This window comes from Thermobia domestica, chromosome 18 (genome assembly GCF_964235325.1).
Source record: "Thermobia domestica chromosome 18, izTheDome1.hap1.1, whole genome shotgun sequence".
Lineage (NCBI taxonomy): Eukaryota > Metazoa > Arthropoda > Insecta > Zygentoma > Lepismatidae > Thermobia > Thermobia domestica.
The window spans coordinates 141,180,205-141,205,012 of record NC_137471.1 but is presented as its reverse complement, the minus strand read 5'-3'; the positions used below and the strand labels follow the sequence as shown (position 1 = coordinate 141,205,012).

Sequence of the window (24,808 nt, the reverse complement as noted above, 5' to 3'; positions counted from 1 at the left end):
TTTGTAAACACAAGCACGTGGTACATTACAATATACTCAAAACGGACAAAGCATATCTTAGGTCATAAAAATATATTATGTGTAAGAGAAATATTCACAATGTTCTTAAATAAGAATTCTCCTGCAATAAGAGTGTCAGTAATAAATTAGTTACACGATATAATTAATTAATGCTTTAAATTGTCAATGCAAATAATTAATTTTGATTCGATTTTTTATTTCTTTCAGGGTATAACAATCAAACCTTTAGTAAAGATTCTAAATGTAAAAAGAGCGGAGAAACGAAAGCCCACCATGAACGAAAGAATTCACGAAAGAGTAAGTGCCATTGAACCAACTAAAATAACATTATATGATAAGCTGAGCAATAGTTTGGAAGTATAGGAATACATTTATTATTTAACAAAATATAAATACTAATAACAAAAATAAGTCAGGATTTCTACAGACCTAGAAAGTCAGGGAAATCACATTTGTTCAGTAAAGTCAGGGATACTTATACAGTAAATACTCAGGGGAAAATCAGGGAAATTTACCAAGTATATATCTTACGAATAAAGAAACTGAAAAAAGGCTACAACAGTTTGCTAGTAGTCAGCGATAAAAGTTCTTTTCGTTTGGTCAAATTTATTTTGGGAATAACGGTGATATCGCTGGAATGTACAACGGTGGTATGGCTGGAATGTACAGAAAATTACATTGTTTTTAATTTACTGAAAACTGTACTCAAATTACCCGTCCATTCTGAAATTATTTACGAAACTGATTATATCAAACAGAAAGAACTTTTGTCGCTGATTGTACATATCGAATACGTATTTAAAAAATATTACTTTTAAGTTATTATATAAGTTTAGATGGCTTAGCATGTAGCTTAGTCAATAGTGTCCAACTGCCAGTTCAGCGATCCATGTTCAATCCCCGGTGAATGTAGAAAGATTTTTTTCACCTAGGCAGGAGGTTGGTTTAGTCTCAGAAAGCAAATACCAGGGACATCCCTGGGGTGAAACCACAAGTACGTAAACTGCGAAAGAAAACTCTGCATAAATAAAATTTCTGTTTATATATCAGTTTCGTAAAGAAAGAAAAAAAGAAAAAGAAATAAAAGGAAAGGAAAGAAAAAGAAATGAAAAGAAAGAAAGTAAAAATAAAAAGAAAGAAATAAAGAAGAAAGGAAGAGAAAGAAAAATTAAAAAGAAATAAAGAAGAAAAAGAAAAAAAGAAAGAAAGAAAGAAAGAAAGAGCGGAGAGAGAGAGAGAGAGAGAGAGAGAGAGAGAGAGAGAGAGAGAGAACAGAAGTATCATTGAAAACCTATTATTTCTCAAATAGTTTGTATGAGTGAAGTTGTTAATATGTAATTGAACATTCAGTTCTAATTCCGTGTAAGCAGTATATGTAAACTATGTATACTTTTATAGTCCACGAAGTAGGTGGAGTGAACACAACAAGAAACTGAAACAAGAGTATTAAAATATGATATAAACATTTGTAGGAAAGCTTATATATTTATTATTTTGTAACTAAAGAATAAATCGTAATGTTAACAATAACCTGAAAAGATAGAATATAAATACGAGGTATGATCGGGTATAAGGGAAGGAGGATAATAACAAAAATAGGCAATATTTCTATTAAAGTCAAGGAAGTTAAAGCTAATATATCTGTAGAGAGTTATTTGAAAGAGGGGATTTTTGTATTTTATATCTGGGCAAAACTTTCGCTGAAAAGTGCATGCACTGAAAATCTGCAAATGAATGTGTATTCTTGTTATTCGTTCAATATTAAGTACGAATATAATATACTGACTAAATATATCATCATTTAACAATTGTGTTGTACTGCGTTTCGCAGAAGTTTCATCCATAGAATAACTTTAAGCATAAGGTTTAAAAATCTGGAAACTCTATTTAATTTTATGAATTATTTATTTATTTTTATTTTAACATTTTACGATTATGCTCAAAAGCTAAAGAATACTGTGATAATAAGATAGATTATGGTAATGGTGGAATAAAGAAATGGGCAGGAAACGGGAGAACTCCCAGAAAACTCATGAATACGGTATTTGCTCACTTGGCGAGAGCTGCGATCCTACCAAAAGCTACACGCACCAGAGTGAGCGTTCAGTTTTTGTTTCAATGCAAGTGCTATACCTATATGATAACAACAGAAAAGGAAACAAGCTAAATTTAGATCAAACAATTTTAATAATGATCATCAATTATTCTTATTATTTAGTGGAGTACACAAAGGGAGTTTATAGAATTTTAACCCTTCCTTCACCTTTCTGCAAGATATACAACTTACCATATCAAGGTAGATATAAAAAAAATTACTCATGTCTTGAAGTGATATGATTTGAACTTGGGTGCTTGAGCCCCGTTTGATGACATTCTGTGTACGCTATTGTTATTATCTTTACATTATAATCTTAAACTAGATATATGAATCACCGAACGAAGCAACGTTTATTTAAAAAGTAAAAACTGTGTAAGAGTTTCGCCAAATAACTGAACATATTGGTTTTATCAGACACTCAGAAATAGTTTCCGATGAAGCCAATATGTTCAGTTAGTTGGAGAAACTGTTACACATTATTATTTTCGGATCAAAAGATCCCATATACTTCAATCAAAAATTTTCTTGCAGGCCTTATATCCGAAGAATTACATATAATGTAGCCAAACCCAAACTATCACTTAATTCAGTATGATGTGCTTATTCCATAGAAAATACGAAAACACGATTTAGGGGCCATTCAAAAATTTTCCTTATCCGAAAACTAATTATTGGCCAAGATCACAATCTTTTGATCAATTTATTGAATTATACATAAAATTCTTGTTTAAAATAAGCGTTGTTTGTTCAGTGAAATGCATTTCTATTTCAAGTTACTTAGGATAGCAAAGCTAGTAGGGGTCAGTTAATTACAATCTTGTATAAAATTGAATATTTGCTCGTTTATATGTTGTCCTGTACAAAAACCAACTACATTGGCTTGGTATATATGTAGGAAACTGTAGGAAAGAGAAAGTAAACTATTAAATATTTATGAAGTGCGTTCCCTGAGAGAGAGAAAGAAAGAGAGAGAGGCATTCAAAATTTATGACAAAAGTGGTGTATATCAAGAACCTGTCAAATTAGGCAGGTGAAATTTGGTATATAAACTTCTATTAAAAATATATTGGCACACTTTCAGGAAGGGAGCAGTTTCTGCAATACTTTAAATTTCTCATTTTGTATTCATATAATCACAAAATTATATGAATATTCGGACCCAAGAGAAACTGCAATGAGGAATGGCGGAAACTTTATAACGAGGAACTACATGATTTATAGGGTTTACCAAACATTATTAGAGTCATCAAATCTAGGAGGCTCAGGAGGGCGGATCATGTAGCCAGCATGAAAGAAAGTAGAAACGCTTTCAAAGTCTTAACTAGAAGTCCAATCAGAAAACGATCATTCGGAAAACCTAGGCACAGATTGAAGGACAATATTAAAATGGATCTCGCAGAAATAAGAAGAAAAAGTAGAAACTGGATCCAGTTTGTTAAGGATAGAAGTCAGTGGAGAGGTTTTGTAAACGTAGCGTTGAACCTCTTGGTTCCGTAGGCCATTGAGTTAGTTAGTTAGTTAGTTATAATGACAAAGTTAACGAAAGGTTCAACCTTGTAAAAAATCAATTTTCGAAAATAGCTAGCAGTTGGGTAGACATGGGTTCTATATTATTGCAGTTTGATTGACATAGCATCCTAAGGAGGAAAAGAGCGTTGATACTTTTAACAAAGAATGAGGACTACAGCGCTTGAAATGAATTTTCGAACTTTGTTACTAAAAATGTTTTCCATAAATTTATTTTTCTCGTGCGAAGAACAGGCAGTCCAACTAGTCCAATAAAATATTAATTTAGCTCTATCTTATGAATGGAATAAATAACCATGGGTTTACACTTATAAAACTCCTAATGAGTATTGAGCCGAAAACTACTTTGTCACAGTCAACTGCATATTTCGTAAAAAGTAATTAATTCTCCTAATTCTTTTTCAGTTTATGGACCACTTGATGGCTGGACTTGAAGATATTCTCGGACGCCATGGAAACTACCATGTGAGAGATAGGTAAGTTTGTTTATTTAATATGTAAAAGCGATTTTTTAAAAAAATCTGAAAATTTAAAATTAAAATTTTAGGACAAATAAAAATTAGTCACGCATTGCTTGGTGATCTAATGCTAGATTATGATTTGCTTCAATAAATATTTGATTATTGTTGCAAGGATTAGATGATAAGATTGAGTTGCATTTACTTTGAATGTATTTTTTTTTTTTTTTTTTTGAATCAAAAAGATCCAATATATTTCAATCAAAAGTTTCTTGTACGCCTTATATCTGGAGAACTATATGCAGTGTAGCCAAACCCAAACTATCACTTAACTCAGGATGATGTGCTTATTCCGTAAAAAATACGAAAACTCGATTTAAGGGCCGTTCAAAAATTTTGTGATCCCTGATCCAATAACTAATTATTGGCCAGGATCGCAATCTTTTGATCCATTTTTGTTTTCCTAATTTTCTTGTTATGAAGATATTTTTATTATACTGATAAATAGAGACCGGATGTTTAGGCACTAAAAACCTGGGAAATAGGCAGGCAAATAGGCACTTAAAATGTACAAAATAGGCAGTAAAATAGGCACAAAAAGTAATAGGAAATAACTGAGATAAATAGTCAATACGATTAAAAAATAGATTAAAGTCACAGATAATGTTCAAAGAATATAGAAACATATCTATTTGCTAATGTCTTCTTTTACTTTACGGTATATATATTCTAACGTACCACGTTTTTGTGTTTACAAACACCTTATATATATATATATATATATATATATATATATATGTGTGTTTGTGTGCGTGTGTGTTATTGATATTGTATAAGTTATATATCTTCCTAATGAAGGTTTATTTTAAAGAAAATGCATAGAATAAGCAACATTAGGCACTAAAACAATTATTTAGGCAGTAAGGGGTGAAATAGGCAAAATAGGCAAAATAAAATTGGCTTAAATCGTAACTATAACCCCTCATATAAACTTTAAAACGTTATTTTTGATCATATCCTTAATATTAAGGAATAGGCATTTTGCCTAACATTCGGTCTCTACTGATAAACCATTGCAAAATACCTGTTAATGCATTCTTCTTGTTTCATCCAGAACAATCTGATCCGTACATTCGTTAGTTTTAGCTAACTTCTTCGGGAATAGAGATGTTGAACAAAGCTTACTCTATTTAAAAGAGTGGTTGAAGGAGCGGAGTCCAAAAACAATCAGAAGAATTTTGTTCAGAGTTGATACAATCTTTTATTTGGATCTTGTGAATAAATAGATAAGTAAAAAGAGCATGCCAAAGCTTCTTTTTAATGTAAATTGAATTGAAGAGATTTCTTTCCTTCTTATTCAGGATGTGTATCGGTCACAAGTCACGAAATCAGAAAACGGTCATGAAAGTCAAGAAAAAGTCACGAAATTTAGCTTTTGGGTCACGATTATTATTATTATTTTTTAAATCAGTACAAATATAAGTAGTGATTGGAAAATTTTGTTCATAAGGCGTGAAAATTCACCGCCAAAGATGTCTATAATCGGCTTTAGACGCTACCAAATCGCACGCAAAGCACGCATCTATCGTATGCATGAAAAATTCAGTGAGAAACACGAAAAACAAAACAAAACAAAGATAGAAACAGAATACTTTAAGGAGTTGAAGGAAAAGAAAAAGAGATTGTTACAACAGACTGAAAAGGTAGTTGAAACATTTCAGAAGATCGACGGAAAAAAAAAGAAAAAAAAAAAAAAAGAAAAGCTAACTTAAAAGAGAGTCAGAATTCATCAGTACAACCGTTTACAGTCAGTGTGAGTTTTCAAAGGATCGCTAAGAATTTGTCAATTTATGTGTATTTAGATATGTAATTTTAAGATTAGTGAATTTATGAGTGTTTGCAAATGGTTACCGAACAAGACGAACTATATACAGTGAATATACTGAAAGTGATATGAGAAGTTTTTTCCTCCAGGGAACAGTCTTTAAAAGTAACGATAAAATAAAGATAAGTGCTTAAGAATATTAGGTACAGTTATTAGTTTTCGAATGTTATGAAATTTCATGGTTTGGTAAAGAAAAGATCTCGAAAAAGTTACGAAATTTAATTTTGGAATTTTGTTACTCTGTTATTTCAAATAAACAGTAAGAATCCAGTTTATTTTAGAGTTTATTATAGGTAAAAACTGTAATGAACGCTGTGGGAGCAGAAGTTAGACCAAGTTTAAGCTAAACCAACATCATTTTTAATAAAATATTTCCAGATTTAAAAGCACTTTAGCCCAGTATTCTGCAGAACCAAGAAAATAATTAATGAGGGAAACCGTGGCAGGGTATAACCACATAAGTAGCAAGATGAAAGATAATCACAAATCATATTACGTATGTTGGTAAAAATAATACTTTTTTTAAAAAATTAATTTTGCTTTATTGGTGTTAATAAGTGGTGACAATGATAATATTTTGTTTGCAATTTTCAGGTTTAAACGCTTCAACAACAAATTTATTCGTCCTTGGCTAATCCGAGATTACAAGGGGGCAGAACCAAAGATTTTAGAGACGTATTCAAAACTCGCCATGAAAGATGCTCTTGACATCATGAGAAGGAACGCTTCCAATCTTGGTAACATGACCGGAACAGAATCCATGTCTGCTCTCTTCCGTAATTACACTTCAGGAAATCTTAATGGAAGGTAAATCAACTTATTCTTACATTTAATAAAGAGTTGAATTGAGTCGTAATTCATTTCATACTTTCGTTTTCTTTGTTTTTAAGTTCCTGAACAAGTTAGAAATTAGAAAAAACTAAACCAACGTAAAGGGGCTTTCCGGTTTGCCAAAAGGACCAGATTGTGTCACGTGATCAAGTCAAAAGTCACGTTGCGTGCTAAATCGAGTCTGGAAATTCCAAATCTAGATGTGAGAAATTTCAAGCACGTAATCTTCGCATGAGGCGCCCTGGGTAATTCGCAGAAGATGCATTTACTTTATCATTATTATTGATTTTACTCAAGCAACTTTGACTTTTGACAATGTTCTATTCATATTTACATTACGTGCTATACATCGTTTTTAAGCTCTTCATTACGTCTTTGCAATCAGCTTTCAATTAACCATCTCTTATGTGGACAACTTCATTTTTTCATTGGTTTTCCGTTGATTTTAATTCATGTTCCGTGATTTTTTAAATATGTTCTATCCACTTTAGGACAATTTCTTTTGTGAATGTAGAATCTACATAGTCTGTTCTACATTTGAGCTGAATTTCAACCATCTCCTCCAAAATCTGTTCACATAATTGCAACTGGATAAGCCCTTTTACAGTTTTAACTTAATATCCGGAATTCTGTAGAGAATGACAAAGCTTTCATTCATTGCTCTCGTCTTCAAGAGGGGAAGACAAACGGCAAGGTATACACTCAAGATAAGAAAAGTTCAGAATGTGTGTAGATTACTTTAATGTAAAGAAGCACTTATGTTTGATTCTTGATTTTTTTTTTTTTTTTTAAATAAAGACAAGATGCTTTTGGCTTCATGACATCAAGTTAATTTGTATATTTCGAATTTTCCTTACTTCGGAAATCTACCTTTTTCCTAAACTACCATTAGTTTTATGAATTCTCATTACCCTATCCCTGCTTTTTCTGGTTGTTGGTAATATTGTGAAAAGCAAAGAACTCTCTTACCTAAATTATTTACTTTCCGATGAAAGGAAATGTAATTCTGAGTACGGTTCCGAAAATTTTACTAATGTTGACAAGTCCGTTTAGAAGCTACTAAGAAAAGAACAAGTGGAAGGAAAATATGCAATTTTTCCTGGGAAATCTAGTTTTAACATATACGGTGTGTGTAGCTATACTAAAGCATGAAAAGTCCCACAATTTATTAGAATAGAATAGAATAGAATATTTTATCGTCATTGAGTCTCAGTACAGACAATACACAACATCAAATGAAAATATACAAGCAAATTCCTCTTTGCCTACACCTACGTTTATTTTCCTCAGACTTCTTAGCATCATAATAAGGTACAGCAACTAACCAATCATACACTTTATCTTTAAATTAAATAGTCGGTAAATTTTGCGTGTGTATTGGTAACTTGTCTATGAATTTTATACCTTGTATTGTATAGCTATTTTTTTTATTTTTGATAGTCTGCTGTACGATATATCAACTTGTTTAGTAGATCTCGTATTATATGGGTGAAGATCTTGTCTACCCTGCGTATCTGACATATTTTGTTTTACATATACTCAAACCTTATATATACAAATTGAAAACAGTCATAATTTTCAACTTACAGAACAAAGGTTTACAATGTTCTTTCTATGATGCACCACTGATTATTATAATAACTTTTTTGTAATAGTAGAACTTCACTTATGTAGTTAATTTTACTCCAAAATATTAGTTCATATTCTGTAGTGCTTTGAAAAAAAAGCATAATATGCTGACCTTATGTAATTGTTCGGGGCTATATCTCTTAAATTTTGTATTAAACTTATTATTCTCAAAAGTTTTACACAAACATATTCTACAGTGCATGTACTTTCCACGTTAATTGCCTATCCAGAGTGATACCAAGAAATTTTACACTTTTTGACACTACCGAACACTCGTTTAATTAAAATATATCTTGTAGTTTTATTTTCATTAAGAAGAAATCCGTTTGCCTTGAACCATTTCTTAGTTTCCATAAAGGTATCTTCATTTAATACCATTAGCTCTGTAAGATTATTGCTGGTGTTTAGCAGGGTTGTGTCATTAGCATAAAGAAAGGATTTAGCTGTGATATTCAATGAAAAGTCATTTATCATCAATATAAACAATACCGGTCCCAGTACAGAACTTTGAGAAACCCTGTGTTTTATTGGAATGCTATCCGATTTCATTCCATTGACATTAACAATCTGAGTGCAACCTTTTAGGTATGTTTAATTAAAGTTCAGATTTTTACCTCGAAAACCATAACACCCAAATTTTCTTAATTATTATCTTATTATGTTCTACACAAAGGCTTGCTTAAAGTACAGAACGTGGCCAATGCGAAACCCTTATTTTCAAATACTTCATGTATACATTTACTAAATTAATGAGACATGTCTATTTTTTCAGCACAAGTTTTACTCAATTGGATACCAGTTGTTGGAATCTCGATTTACAAGAATTAGAGTATAATCCTTCCCGCAAGGATATGACAGATGCCAAGATTCACCATCTTCTGGCCGAGGAGTTGTGTCAACCATATAGAAGGGTAAGTGAATGAGCTAATAATCTGTCGTTGGAGATTAATTATAAATTTTATTTAAGGATTATTCTGTAGACGTATCAGAACACCAGCTTTTGCGAGTAAAATAATTCTGGTAAAATTCTTTCCCCTGGTTTCTCTTATGCAGTCGTACGCACGAATTGAATAGATCCATATGAAAATTCTGATGTTTCTCACACAGATAAACTGATTAAGTTTTATAATGTAAGCTTCTTGAAGAGACAACTTTATCAATAATATTAGAAAGATACTTAGCTTGCTCTTCTGTATTTTGTAGTTAAATTCAAACAAATACATTACATGTCGAATTTTCGCTAACAACTCTCAACACAGTCAAGACATATTTAAGTTAACATTTCAGTAGGGATGGAATGTAGAATAATTAGTTATGTACGAGATTTAGAAAGAAAAATAGTGACTGAAGGATACACATCTCTTGGTATAAATGAATATCAGATCTTGAAGAAAATCAGATTGGTAAAAATTGAAGTTTTATCGCTACATAGTAAGGGAAGAAAACTTTCCAAATGTACTTATTCTAATATACTCATGTTTTGATGATGTGTGTAAGAATGATATATTAAAGAACAGAAGAAAAAAGAAAAAGATTGTTTCTTTTGTACAGGAAATTTGCAGCCTTACTTGCAAACTTAACACTAGATTTAGAGCAAGATATTTTGACTGTGCCTTTAATGTTGCTTGCTTCTGTTGCTTTAGAGTCAAATTAATCATTTGAATCAGTGAAACTTCCTTGCTTCAATTTGCTGCTACTGCACATATTCAATCATCGATGTTGTACAATAAACAAGAAATTTCCCTTTTATTGTAAGACTGTCATAACGAGAAGATAACATATTTTGAGTTTCATCTTCTTCTATCGTAGTAACCAGCTATAAGAGTTACACTTCAGGGATTGTATTTTCTTTAAGCTGCACAATATTCAGTAAAAGAAATATTAATAGCAATTCAGTGTTGTTGTATACACTTACATTATCATTTGCAGAAATGTATAAGTAAAGAAGATGCATATACACATATATGTATATATGTATACAGCGGTGTTATTCTAATTTGTTAACAAGCGGTTCTATATATATGTATGTCTTAGAAACGAATTATCCTAGATAGGATGGTTGTAAAACATTATAGGAAAGACCTTAATCCATCAATGGATTAAAAATTTTTTGATAATGGTATGTATGAGTTTCGAATATAAATAACCCTCATAACTATACCAATGTAATCGCAGCTCTCATTCTTGATATCTGACAAGCATTTGAGATTAAGAAATAAACGCTTATAGCTTGTTCTGAGAGATCATATGTTTAACCGTGTAGCTGTAAAAGGTTCTAAAAACAAAGATAGTTAAACAAAAATTTACTGTTTCTGGGTATAACTGGGTAACATTCACTGTTGTCTGGGTTTAACAAACGGTTCTGCGAACTGAAAATATTTTGACAACCGGTTCTAGCGAACCGGTGTGAACCGGCAAAATAGCACCACTGTATATATACGCAATAATTTAAAGCTACTATTGTGCAACATGCAGGTTAAGTTATGTAGTTTATATCTTAAAAAATTGACATATATATATATATATATATATATATATATATATATATATATAATATGAAGAAAAATACAAGTCAGTCTGAGGATTTAAAAGAAAGTAGAAAAAGTAGGAGAAAATCTTATCGCTTGCTTCGTTCTAGTAGGTTCAAATTCCAGGGACTGTATGAAGAAAACTTTAAGACATCGGTTTGAAATAAAGATTTAGTTAGTAAACAGATTCAGAAAGTAGGGTTCGTATAAGAGTTGATAGATATGATCAAACAGTGGAACTCTCTGCTAGACAGCATAATGCATTGTACAGAGTATATCATGCAGATATATTTCAGTAAGTTTGCCAGACGTCTTTTTTCCTCGGCCATATCCTTTTCCTCGAGCCCTAAACATGATCCAGGCGAGTTTTTAAGAAAATGAGGAATTTTTAAGGGAGCAGAATATTAAAAATGATAAAAAGCTAATCATTATTTTTCGCCCGTTTTTCGTAAGTGAAAAGAGATAATGAAATGTAACTTACCACAATAATAGATAATGTTATTCTACACCCAAAAATACGAATCAGTGTGGCCAGATCTAGGTTGAGGCAGCGACTAGAAAAATGAACTCAACGGTAATTGATGATTTACCATGTTGTCTTGGCTCCCTGTTAACTACCTTTTAAATAATATTTGTATTTTGTAATAAACAGAAAGTTTAATTTTAATAACTTCCTCTTTATAACAAATTAAATACATATATTATTTAAAATATAGCTAACAAGGGGCCAAGACAACATGATAAGTCATCAATTACCGTTGAGTTCATTTTTCTAGTCACTGCTTTAACTTGAATTTTGGGTAATTCATATTCTGGCCACACTATAGTTTCTATGGAAGGCAACATTGAAAATTTTTCAGATTCGTATTTTTGGGTGTAGAATAACATTATCTATTATTGTTGTAAGTTACATTTCATTATCTCTTTTCACTTACGAAAAACCGGCAAAAGAAAAATGGTTAGCTTTTGTATCATTTTTAGTATTCTTTCCCCGTAAGGGTAATTCAGATATTTTGTAAATAACCATTAATGTTAATGTTGTCATAATGTTCAATTTCCAAGGAAATACAAAACATCCAACGGAAAGAAAGGTTCAGATAAAATGGCTACCTGATGTGTATGAGTTTCAAACTCGCTCTTTCCAACTTTTACTTTGTTAACAACCTTACTTTTAGACAATTTAGTATTTGATATGACCGGTAAGCGATGTGAAATAAGTTAAATATATCTGGCACCATTAACAAATAGTATTTATTAAATTTTTTTGTAGGGTAAACAGCGCAGCTTAGAGCGGGCTATTCGGCTTAATAGCCGAACCATTTTGATTACAGCTCGTACTATAACTATTGAGTACATTATAATAGAAGAACAATTCCAGTGATAAAGTCGACAGGTCTTCAAGACCGCGACTCTAATGGTAAAACTCGCAAAGGTTGAATAGAATAGAAAACGGAAAGAAACAAAATATTTCCGTAATCGATAATGTAAAAGTGTAGTTGTATATATATATATATATATATATATATATATATATATATATATATATATATATATATATAATATTTTCTTGTTATACTATTGAGAGATTTGTCGAACAATATAAATGTTTTGTGAAAGAGCCTATAGAGTTGCAATGATGTGAACTGACTGGGGGAGATGGCTGAAATTCAGCTCAAATGTAGAAGAGACTATGTAGTTTCTATATTCGAAACGCAAATTGTCCTAAAATAGATGAATGAAACATGGTATTTTTTTTTTTTTTAAATAGCATTACTGTTAATGGAAAATCAATGAAAAACAAATAATTCCTCCATTTATCTCAAAAACCAAAAGAAGCAGATGGTTGAAATTCAGCTTAAATGTAGAAGAGACTATGCAGATTCTATATTCCAAAAACAAATTGTCCTAAAATGGATAAAACCTAGTTAAAAAGCACGAAACATTAACACTGTCAATGGAAAATGAATGAAAACAAATAATTTTTCCATTTCAAAAACCATAACAAGGACATGGCTGAAATTCAACTTAAATGTAGAACAGACTACGTAGATTCTATATTACAAAAGTAAATTGTCCTAAAATGGATGGAACATAATCAAAAAGAGCATGAAATTAACATTAATGTCAATGGAAAATCAGATGAAGTTGTTCACATACCTCAAAAACTATAATAAGGAGATGACTAATTGCAAAGGCATTAGAACATTTTTAAAAGTCAAATTGTTTGAGTAAAGTCAATAATAACAATGAAGTGTATGTATCTTCTAATTACCCAGGGCGCCCCACCGGAAGGTTACATGCTTGAAATATCTTACACCTTGATTTGGACTATCCAGACTCGATTCAGCACCCAACGTGTCTTTTGACCTGATCACATGACACAGTCTGGTGTTTATGGCAAACGGATAAGCTCTTTAAGAGGTTTTTTTTTTTTTTTTTTTTTTTTAAGTATGTCATATGGTAATCTTACGTTCATTGTCACAGTTTCTACATAATAGTAGTAGTACACATTTGATATTAATGTTAGCTCATATAGAGTGAGAAACAGACTTAAATGCATTTGCATTAGTCTGATTTCACATGGAGCAAGCAAGAAACTGTGCCTTACAGCAAGACGGCGTAAAAAGCCACGTGGAATGCACAAGAATTTAAGTGTTAAAAGGTACTATTTAGTAAGGTAGAAATAAACCTTTATGGAAATAATTAGCGTGCCAAAATGATTTATTGTCCCATGAAGCATTCAGTCCTGTGTGCATTGTTACAATCTGGAAGAAACCGAAAAATATTTGCTTTTAATGAAAGTAGTAGAACCTACAATTCTGATGGTGATGTAAATCTTCAAATCGAGAATATGTATTCTCTTATACAGTTATAGTTTTCTCGGTTGGTAATTCACTGGATTTAGATGCTGTAAAATGATAAAAAAAAAAAAAAAAAAAAGAAAGAAAATCCGCGTTTATGCTTTTTAGGCTGGAGGAGACGGATGATTAGTGAAAGTGCAATAGCGAAAGGATAGGTGGAATGATAATTTGGGAGAACCTTTTGTTTTCTTTTCTTTTTTTGTAGCTTAACCCACGATTATGCTCCGAGGCAAGATGATGATAATAGTGATTGAAGTGATAGAACAAGTAAAGTGAGAGGAAACGAGAAAATACCGAGCAAAACCCATGGATACGATTTTGTCCATGAACAACACTTATGTAAGCTGGGGTCGAACTAGAATCTGTTCGCACCAGAAATTAGCGCTATGTCACTGATGCACTATGCCCTATCCGTGAACGAAAATATATAGGACTTATTGAAGTAAAAATAATATGACAATACATTTCATGTGCTATTCTGTGAAGTTGTAGATTCCACGAAATTTGTTATATAGAAATTATCAAGTTATCCAGTGAATTACTACTTTAAGGTATTGTCTTTTTTTTTTTCCACATGCCTCAATTCAGTGATTTCACTTCGTTTAACAAAGTGTGACACCTTATGTTTAATATATTATGTTACTGGTACAAATAAGCTTCGTAACTTTACCTGCACCCTGCACAAAATATTCTTTATATATGTATATTGTATACATACGCATTGTTACGTAAATATTTTTGTAGAGATCTTTGTAAGTTGAAAAATTACAATATGTTACTGTTAAGTTTTCATAACTGTACCTGTATTGAGGGTTACGCATCAACAAAAGTTTACACTCAAACTAAGAATTGAGGTCAAAATTTAGATTCAACAAACTGAATTATTGTGCGTTTTGAAATTAATTTAACACCTTTTTTGTACAACTCCTGTTTCACTCAGCCTAAATGTAATTCCTAGCCAACCATAGTTACTTGTACTTCCGTAATGTTATTGACAAAACATAGATTTTAATAGATTCGTTGCATCGCACTGAAATCTTTAAGTTGCAATGAGATTTGTTAAGAGCCTGACGTTGTACAAAATTTACCATTTTTCTTTTGCTTGTTTATTCATAAATGAAAGGAGATAATGAAATGCAACTTACCACAATCATAGATAACGTTATTCTACAACAGAAAATATAAACCTGAAGAATTTTCAGTGTTGCCATACATAGAAATTACAGTGTTGCCAGAGCAACAATTCCCCTAAAATCTAAGTTAAAGCAGCGATTAGAGAAACGAAGTCAACTTCATTTGATTACGTAACATGTTATTTTGGTACCCTGTGAATTTCTTTTTAAATAATAGTTGTATTTAGTTTGTAATATACAAAATGGTTTTAACATATAGTTATTAAAATTAAATAATAATGTTATTTAAAAATTAGTTCACAGGATACCAAAACAAAATGATACGTAGTCAAATGAAGTTGAGTGCGTTCCTCTAGTCGCTGCCTTAACTTAGATTTAGGGGGAAATGTTATTCTGGCAACACAAAAAATTCTTCAGATTCATATTTTCTGTTGTTCAAGAACATTACCTATGATTGTGGTAAGTTGCATTTCGTTATCTCCTTTCGCTTATAAATAAACAAGCAAGAGAAAAATGGTAAATTTTATGTTTTTTTTTTTTCTTTGCATGTCAGGCTCTTAAATTAAAGCAGCTTGACGTAAGTATGATAATTGAGTAAACTGTAATAATGCGTTTTTTGTCTTTGCTGTTCTTAGGAAGCTGCATATCTTTCATGCGAGCCTAGAGAATGGCATACTACGAATCCTACGGTACTTAATTTAAGGCAATCACTAATATGCAACTCGCAAAGCACTTCAGCACTTTTCTCTTCTTCATACTGGGTGTTGGAAACGGTAGAACAATCGACCTGTTTCGTGTATAACACATATTCACTATTTGGCATATGAGGAATATGGGTATATTCTGATCAGAAATTTTGATGCTGAAGGGTTTGAAACAAACTTGCAAAATAGAAAAATAATGTATTGGATGTCTCGTCTCATTCCGATCAATTCACAGGATATTTAATTTGATACGTCAGTTCAGAGCTTAATAAAATTTTTAAATTCTAAGAACATCAGTTCAAATCTTAATAAAATTTTTAAATAGTACAAACTTAGTTTGCTAGTGATTAATAAAGTTTAAAACCAGGAACTTTAGTTGTTAGGGATTAAAGAAATACAAAGTACTTCTATTCATTAGAGATTCATTACGTATTTTTGCGAGTGCTTTGGCTTACGAGTAAAATTCTAATGCCAGGAAGTTCAATTGACAAAAATTAATAAAACATAAACACCAAAAATTTGAATTCACAAGAATAAATAATATTGTAATATAAAGAATATGAGATTCGTAGAATTAAAGAACTTAAATATCAATAACTTTGTTTCGTGGGAATTAGTAAAGTATAAACATGAGAAGCCTCGATTTGTAGGGAATAATAAAATGTTAATGTAAGGAACTCGATTTATATAGATTAATCACGTTATAACTCTTATTCGTAGGGTGTACTCACAATAAAATCAATGTATTCATTATAGTCATGTCCGAAATACAGAATACTTTTAAAAAAAGTCAATGCAGCATAAATAGTTTCGACTCGAGTTACAACAGAAAATTGAATCTTCCCATCAAATTGATAGAAAGTTATATTGTTTGTTGTATAAACTGTAGAATTAGTTGAGGAAATATTTTAAATAGGCATTTCAAATTTACAGTTTTCTAAGTGTGTAGTTTCCGTTTTTTTGTACTTTCCTTCACCCGGTACTTTCATATTCTTTGCATAATAAAGATAAAAATGAGAGCATATATATATTGCTGAATATGAAGAAAGAAAGACTATGTTTGTACGTTCAGGAATTGTTGTTAATGAAGATAACAAGAAGTAGCAATAGTTAATACGAGGAGGAGTCCGAAAATAAGTTTCCTTTGTTGTTTTAGCCAGGAAAGCGAACAACAATGGGAGAAACTAGACAGCGGTTACACGCGAACACACTCAGACACAAGTGAGTATCGTTCGCCAGCAATCCTGCAGATCGCGCCGTCGCAGCGCCTGCGCAAAGCGGAGATGAGTCTCTCGTCTGAGCCTGGTAGGTATGGGGAGAAGGCGCGTTTAGACGTCGTGATCAAAGGAGGAAGTGCGAGCGGTTGCCCGCTGTGAATGGGCACGTGGCGTATCGGAAACAGAAATCCATAACTGTCGCGTGGAATCTATGGGCCTGATGTGATATCAAAACATACGGTGCGGAGAGGGTGTCGCCAATTAAATGAGGGGCATATTACAACTCTTGGATGGGAACGCCTTGCCCATCCGCTATTCATCCCTGATTTCGCACCTAATGACTTCCATCTGTTTCCGGCTTTGAAGAAGACTCTCGGCAGCAGGCGCTTTGGAAGCAATGCTGAAGTCACAGAAGCTGTTCGACGCTTCTTCCGTATGCAGAGCCCTGAATTTTCCTGGAAGGGTTTTTGAACCTTATAGACCGGTATGACAAATGTCTTAATGTACGTGGCACTTACGTGGAAAAATAAACGTACGTCTGATTTTTATGTCCCATGCTATTTTTGGTCATGCATCCCTACCTCTGTCCACAGTCGCCTGGGGAAACTTATTTTCGGACTCCCCCCTCCTATTTTAATTACTGCTGCCTTCTGTTTTGATTTTAATAATTTGTTTTCGTACTTCGATGTTCCTTAAGGTTTGACCGTAGTAGTTATGTTTTCGAGAGTCTAAGTCTACTTTTGATTTTTAGCAAGAAACTAAATCTCTCATTTTCATCTTCGTTATCGTTTGCATGATTTTTTTTTTTTTTTTTTTTTGTTTCTCTTTGCTTTGTTTTCCTTCTATGTATTGGTTAAAAAATTAATGGCTTGTTCATGTATACAGTTTGGGTCCAAATGATTAGGACAAAAATGTTTGAAGATAAGTTATATAATAGAACAAGAATTTCTAATAAACATTGGCTGAAAATTTCATTCATTCAGGTCTATAAACTGTTCACAAGTAATGAGTAACAAGCAAAAAGGCTAATACTTAAAAAAAATTCTTCTGCATGTAACAAGTAGCGGTTTCGGAAGAATCTTCTTCCTTCTTCAGCTTGCTTAAAATTCAAAAAGGATTTAAACATGAAGGAGAATATAAAAAGGAAGAAAATTAAAAGGATTAAGAAAGAAAATCTTCTCTCAAAAATTAAAACACATGGGAATAGGCACTCACTGTCATTGTACACTGCTGTTTTCTATTTTCTTTTCTTGCTTTCCAGATGGCGAAAGCATGTAGTGAAAAGATTGCTCCAAATCATACTTGTTTTCCTTCTATCCAAATAAGTAGGGGTTTCTCTTTATGGAAGTAATATGGATTCTTTGATTTTTCGTTCCGTTGCTGTTAGAGACTAGAACCATAACATCGCAGGGTCATGTTTAATTGAAAAATCAGAAAACAGCAATAGAATGAAAATTCAAAGAATCATATTATATCCATAAACAGAAACCCATACTTAATTTGGATAGGAGGGAAATAAATATGGTTTGGAGCAATCTTTTCACTACATACTTTCGCCATCTGGCAAGCAAGAAAAGAAAACAGTAAACAGCAGTGTACAATGAGAGTAAGGGCCTATTCCCATGTGTTTAATTTTTGAGAGATTTTTGTTTTACTTTTTTTTCTTTTTTTTTTTTTCTTTTACCTTTTCATATTCTCCTTCATGTTTAAATCCTTTTTCAATTTTAAGCAAGCTGAAGAAGGAATAAGGTTCTTCCGAAACTGCTACTTGTTACACGTAGAAGAAAACTCTGCTATTTTTTGCGTTGAGTATTAGCCTTTTTGCTTCTTTCTCATTAAATACCATCACCGCTCGCAATATTGTGATATGATGAAAAGTATCTTTTTAAATAGACAATATGACTTGAAAAATCACAAGCAAGTGGCTTGTCACACATTTGAAAGATTTCGAGTACAAGAATACTTGTCCATTTTCTTCATTTTAAATAATCATAATAAGGTCTTCTGATAGTTCCTAAAATTGAAATCAGCTATTGTTATGCACAATAAATATTAATAATCAAGTATTAAATTAAATTTATAATTTACAAATTCTATTTTTGGATCAAAAGATCCAATATATATCAGGAAAAACTTTTTTTTTTTTCTTGTAGGTATTATATCTGGAGAACTACATATAGTGTAGCCAAACCCAAACTGTCACTTAGCTCAGTATGGTGTCCTTAATCCGTAGAAAATACGAAAAGTCGATTTAGGGGTCGTTCAAAAATTTTGTGGCCCCTAATTCAAAAACTACCTATTGACCAAGATCGCAATCTTTTGATGCATCTTTTCATCGTTGCTAATATTCTTGGCTAAGATCGCAATCTTTTGATCCATTTTTTGAATCATTCCTAAAATTCGTGTTTTCTTCTATATGTTTTCTTCAAATCTTTACTTGCATTAATCACAAGTATTTGTAGCCAAGCATACATTTTTACAGTTTATTCTCTATCAACTACATATACTTTCTTCCTTTTTACTCCTATCTTATATTCTAATAATACATTACGACCGGAACCATCTCAAATAATATCGTAATCGGTTGTTTCTTTTTTTAACTATCATTCAACCTCCGGTGTAATTGCCTCGTTATTTTTCATTCTGTGTGTTCATTTTCTTCAGTCTTCTCTGTAGCATCACATGGAACGTTTTCAGTTAATCATCGCTTTTTCGTAACACGCATGTTTCTTCTCTGTACAGTACACCAGTCTACAACGATACGTAAGATACTTTTTTTTTTTCTTTCCGAATACTTTTCGCGCCATTGCTATCTTTTCTTTTATTTCCCGTTTACGTTTCTGAAAACTGCTCAGTTGATTTATTTCTTCTACTTCTACAGTAGCCTAAAAGTTCCTTCCCTCCAATCTTAATTTTTACTATTTATTTGACAGTTTCGTATGTTTCATAGCACTTCTTTCCTTTACTAAAGGTTTTAGTTAACTCAGTAGGTATATAGTCTTCTTAGCTGTTCTCTTATTTCTCCATCCCCAACAAGTAAGCTATGAGATCGGTTAATTTTTGAATATAATATTTCTGATGTTCAGTTTCCACAACATCTTTCTATCATATTTTTTGGATAAAAAGATCCAATATATTTCATTCAAAAATTTTCCTGTAGGCCTTATATCTGGAGAAAACCAAACCCAAACTATCAGTTAACTCAGTATAATGTGCTTATTCCGTAGAAAATACGAAAACTCGATTTAAGGGCTGTTCAAAAATGTTGCGGCTCCTGATCCAATTGACTCAAAAGATCCAATATATTTCAACAAAAATTTTCTTATAGGCTTTATATCTGGAGAGCTACATATAGTGTAGCCAAACTCGAACTACCACTTAACTCAGTATGATGTGCTTGTTCCGTAGAAAATACGGAAGCTCTATTTAGGATCCGTTCAAATATTTGTGGCTCCTGATCCAAAAACTAATTATTGGCCAAGATCGCAATCTTTTGATCCACTTTTAGTTTTCCCAAAATTTTTGTTCTATTGGCATATTTATGTTTTTCTTCTACTAGTATTTCCATAGATTTGACTTTTTCTCACATTTTTCGTATTGTCCTACCCTTTTCAAGTCTTCTGAATCTTCACACTTCCTTCTACAACAAGTAATATGAAACTAAATGCAGTTCGAATATTACATAAAAACTACTGTTATCTAAATACGCACTTTTGGGAAATATTCGGTGTCTGCACATCGAATTTTACAAGGTAAGTTTGGTTATCGAGAAGATTTCTTGTACTCACCTTAGTTCTTACGAAATTTATTACGCATCATTCTGAAACACTGGAACATTAATATTTTAATTCAGAGTCTAGTAGAAAAATAAACACACTGCTGAACAAGAGTGCACTTATTTAATATAAAAACACATTTCTTACGTGTAAATGTATTTTTATATTAAATAAGTGCAGTCTTGTTCAGCAGTGTGTTTATTTTTCTGATTTTCTTTGCAAGACGTATGACTATGATTGTGTGTGAGAGTCTAGTGTTTACGTAAAATATCAAATCGCTTTTCCAGTTCCAATAGTTGAAGTCAGTTTTCAAACAGTAATTTTGCTTCACCTTCATATTTTTTTAAAGAACACATTTTTCAGTCATGTTTATTAGAACTTTTCTGTTCCATTTAATCTAACGAACTGTCATTGACAAAAGTTTATTCTCGTCATTTAGATCCAGCCTATGTAACACTAAATCCTACAAATTTCAGCTTTCACTACTGTTCCCGTCTATTTTAAATTATTTACTCTTTTACTAGAGTTTTTTCCCTCTAGATTGATTCCTGGAATCGTGAAGCATTACCAACTAAAACAGAGTAAAAATTTTATGGATTTTTGCATATCGCAATCCTGTGGTACCCACATATGAAGAAAAGCAGCATGAAGTTCTACTTCCTAACTTCTCTTGTTATTTATATAGCAGTCTGTATTGAGGATATTATTCAATTTTCTCACTGCTGATTGTCAAATATTTGTGGGTTTCCTTACCACTTAAAGGATGGACGCCTTTGCTTAGAGTTCTCGAACATATTTAGAGAAGTGTTGCTGAATCATTTTAGTGTTAAAAAGCTCTGGGTAAAAACCTTGCTGTAGTAGTGTAGTTATAGCCTAGTTTTTGATAATTTGCTTTCCAAGTATTGTATACTCTTTTTCGTGAGAACACTGGAAGCTTGTATGCTTTGCGGCAACACCTTAGAAAACATGACGTCTTTCATTCAGTTGAATATTTACATGTTTTGTAATTAATTTGACTTAATTTCAGCATCGTCGCTTAAGTTACAGCAGACATGCAGTGGATGATAGAGACTTATCTACCCAAGTGAATTACAAGATGCATATGAATATTCGACGTATGGTTAGCGAAAATGTAAGAAAGCACCAACAAAAGAAAATTAAAAAGTCTGGAAAGGTAAGTTGGCTTTCAATGTATTTCATTTAAACTCGAATGGGTCAACATTAGTAATTTAATACCAGTTTAGTTTCTAAATTAATATGTCCTTACAAAATAACCTGTTATGAGTTTTCTGTTGTCTATAGTTTGCCTTCAAACTGAAAAAAAAAGTTATGCTTATATTGTAAAACTTCTTTTTAGGTAGAGCTAGCTTAATAAAATCAGAGTCCGGAATCGACTCCGACTAGCTGTTTATTTATAAAATCCTCTATAACAACAGTATTTACAGAAAAATATTTACATACTTTCTCTAATTTGTAAGGTGGAAATCAGGTAGTCCTTGGCCGTGCCGTCGCGGACAGGATCTCTACAAAGCCTCGAAGCGGGCTAAGCAAAGTGGCGCGGGAAACCCCAATGCTCCGAAGCAAGCAGTGAGAGGAATAAAAGTCTCAGAACCACAAAAGAGGCTAAGCCAAGAGGAAAAGAATAGCCAAAAGTCCCGAAGCAGACTAGACGCTTTTGAGGGTAGTTACTCCTAGTGCTCCAGGCAAGCAAGAGGAGGGAGGCCACAAAATTGGTACCGGTCCGCTGGTTGCTGTCCCAGAGCGGCGGTGGCACTGCTGCTGTCCTGTCGTCATGTGATTTTCTAGGAGGTCCTCGAGGTCCGTTGTCTGTTACTTGAAGTAATTCCACGTGGTGTTTAGCACTCCGACATAAATTCATGTGATGATGTTTACAAACAGGAGCATATGACAGTGTACACAGGTGCACGTGGTACATTACAAGACTCTCATCTTAAGAACTTTAAACAAAAAAGAACTTTTTTCTTTCAGTTTGATGACAAACTATAAGCAACTGAACTAATATCAAGCATTTAATAAATTTCAGTTAAATCCACTGAACTCGTAACACATTACGTTGATACAATGCCAAAACCGCGAATGTGCTAAATTTGACTTTGAGTTATAAGCATTTTAATATTCAAGTTACCCCGAAAATCAGTATATAGACTTATCAGTATAGTACACGTTTTAGGAATTGACGATAACTTCTAATATACTCATATTTCACAAACGGGAATTTGGTATTGGAATCTGTGCAGGGCCGGACTGGCTACTAGTTGGCCCCAGCGGCTGATATATTGTGTTGGCCCCAAATTCTCAATCTCCTCCAACCACCACTACTCCAATTGCCCACTGTTTTCCCACGATTAAAGCACACTGTTATTTTAGAAAAAAGCACACATTTCTTTAGAACCACACCATACATTATACCATGAAGATCATAATATAGAATCAGAGTATATGTTATGTAACAATATTTATGGGAACAACACAATCAGTAATCATAAGCATTTTTTTTTTATCTCGCCTTGGGATGGCTGATTTGTAATTTGTTACCGTCAAATGGGGTGAATAGAAACACATTTTTGGCTATATGCGAATATAAGTCTGGTAATGTTAAAGATTTCGCGTATCAGATTATTCCAAAAGAAAGGTCTTAATATGCTAATAAATTTCAGTAAACGTCATATTAATTTATCAACTCCACTTTTCTTCACCTTGATTTTTCTTAATGTTTCTATTCACCCCTACCCATGGGGTGAATAGAAACAATTACTTTATTTTCATTGTTGTTTCTTTTATACTATTGGAAAGGTAAAAAAGAAACAGCGTATTTGTTGAAACGAACGATTTATTTGATACCTGCAAGATATTAGTTCAATAAGACCAGTATTACATAAGTTACAAACTTATAAAACAATACAATGCACAATATAGGTATAACGACTATATAGTTTTGATGATATTTGAATAAGATTTAAACCACTGAAATCATCAGGGAAACTTATCATGAGTTGAGTTGATTTTGAGGTTTACGTCCCGTTCAGCAGCGAGGCTATATGAGACGTGGACCTACTGATTAACGTAGAATCAGAACTACATGAGCTCCCGCCGGGAATCGAACCCGGGTCTCCCACGCCAAAGGCGCGTACGCTAACCGCTTAGCCACGAAGGGGCCCGAAAGTTATCATATACTTAAAGTGTGCTGACGAACTCCTAATAAAACCCAACAGTTTCGTTCTGAAAATTTCATTGTTTATGTGCTCTCTTATAAAACACTCCCACATATGCATCATGTTCCCATTTTTGCACTTGGGTGCTGAATAGTCTCATCGAGTTTTAGCTTCTCATTTTACCACAGCAAAATCACCAGCTTTAGAAAACCATCATCTAGTTCGTGATCGTCTGGAATGTTGTCTTCTGGAGTGTTGTCTTTCTCCTCTTCCGACAATACAAAGGTAGGTTGAGTTTCGTTGTGATTTGATGAAAATGTATCATTTTCAGAAAACAAACCAAAACTCTTACCAGAAACATCTATTCGTACTCTCTTCTTCCCTTATTTAATTCTTTTCATCTTCTCTCATGCTCCTGAGAAGATCCATAAGGGAACGGTTTACAGTCTGAGATGACTTTTGCTGTTCTGTTTCTTCTCGTTCATTGTCTTTTTTTGGCAACATCCTCAGTTTTTGGTCTCGACAAAGGGGAAAAATTCCACACTTTTCAAATCCAGCCCTGATATTTTCCTCCTTCAGTTTCACACTTTTTTTTTCAGAAGACATGGAAATTTGTTCTTAGAGATGGTTGATACATTCCTATCAGGTCCTTTTTTCTGCTCCTCAAGAATTTTCCACTCCTTGAGGAATTTCAAGAATTTCCCAAGAAGTGTTTCTATTCACCCCACTAATTAAAAATCATAACAATAACCCAGTAAAGTTAAATTTTGATTAAAAATAATTTACAAAAGGAAAACTTTTACTATGAACGTCAGTAAATGAAACAACAAACTACAAAATAGGCATATGCTCAAATGCAACAAATATGAAAATGTCATACTTACCAAGAAAGTTTAAGGAGCGCTAAAATACCGTGTAAGATTTCAGTAACACATTAATGCTACTGCCGTCTACCTCAGTGTTCCCA

At 32.5% G+C, this 24,808-nt stretch overlaps 1 protein-coding gene across 6 annotated transcripts in view; it reads left to right on the top strand.

The window, feature by feature from the left end:
* LOC145674980 (putative Na(+)/H(+) antiporter nhx-9) overlaps positions 1 to 24,808 on the top strand; it is a 148,893-nt gene that overhangs the window by 72,293 nt on the left and 51,792 nt on the right. For all 6 annotated transcript variants that reach the window (XM_081745308.1, XM_081745307.1, XM_081745306.1 and 3 more), the window contains exons 6-10: positions 229 to 318; positions 4,052 to 4,122; positions 6,584 to 6,796; positions 9,222 to 9,360; positions 21,696 to 21,842. In XM_081745308.1, coding sequence (XP_081601434.1) covers positions 229 to 318; positions 4,052 to 4,122; positions 6,584 to 6,796; positions 9,222 to 9,360; positions 21,696 to 21,842 — 660 coding nt within the window. The remainder of the gene's footprint in view (positions 1 to 228; positions 319 to 4,051; positions 4,123 to 6,583; positions 6,797 to 9,221; positions 9,361 to 21,695; positions 21,843 to 24,808) is intronic.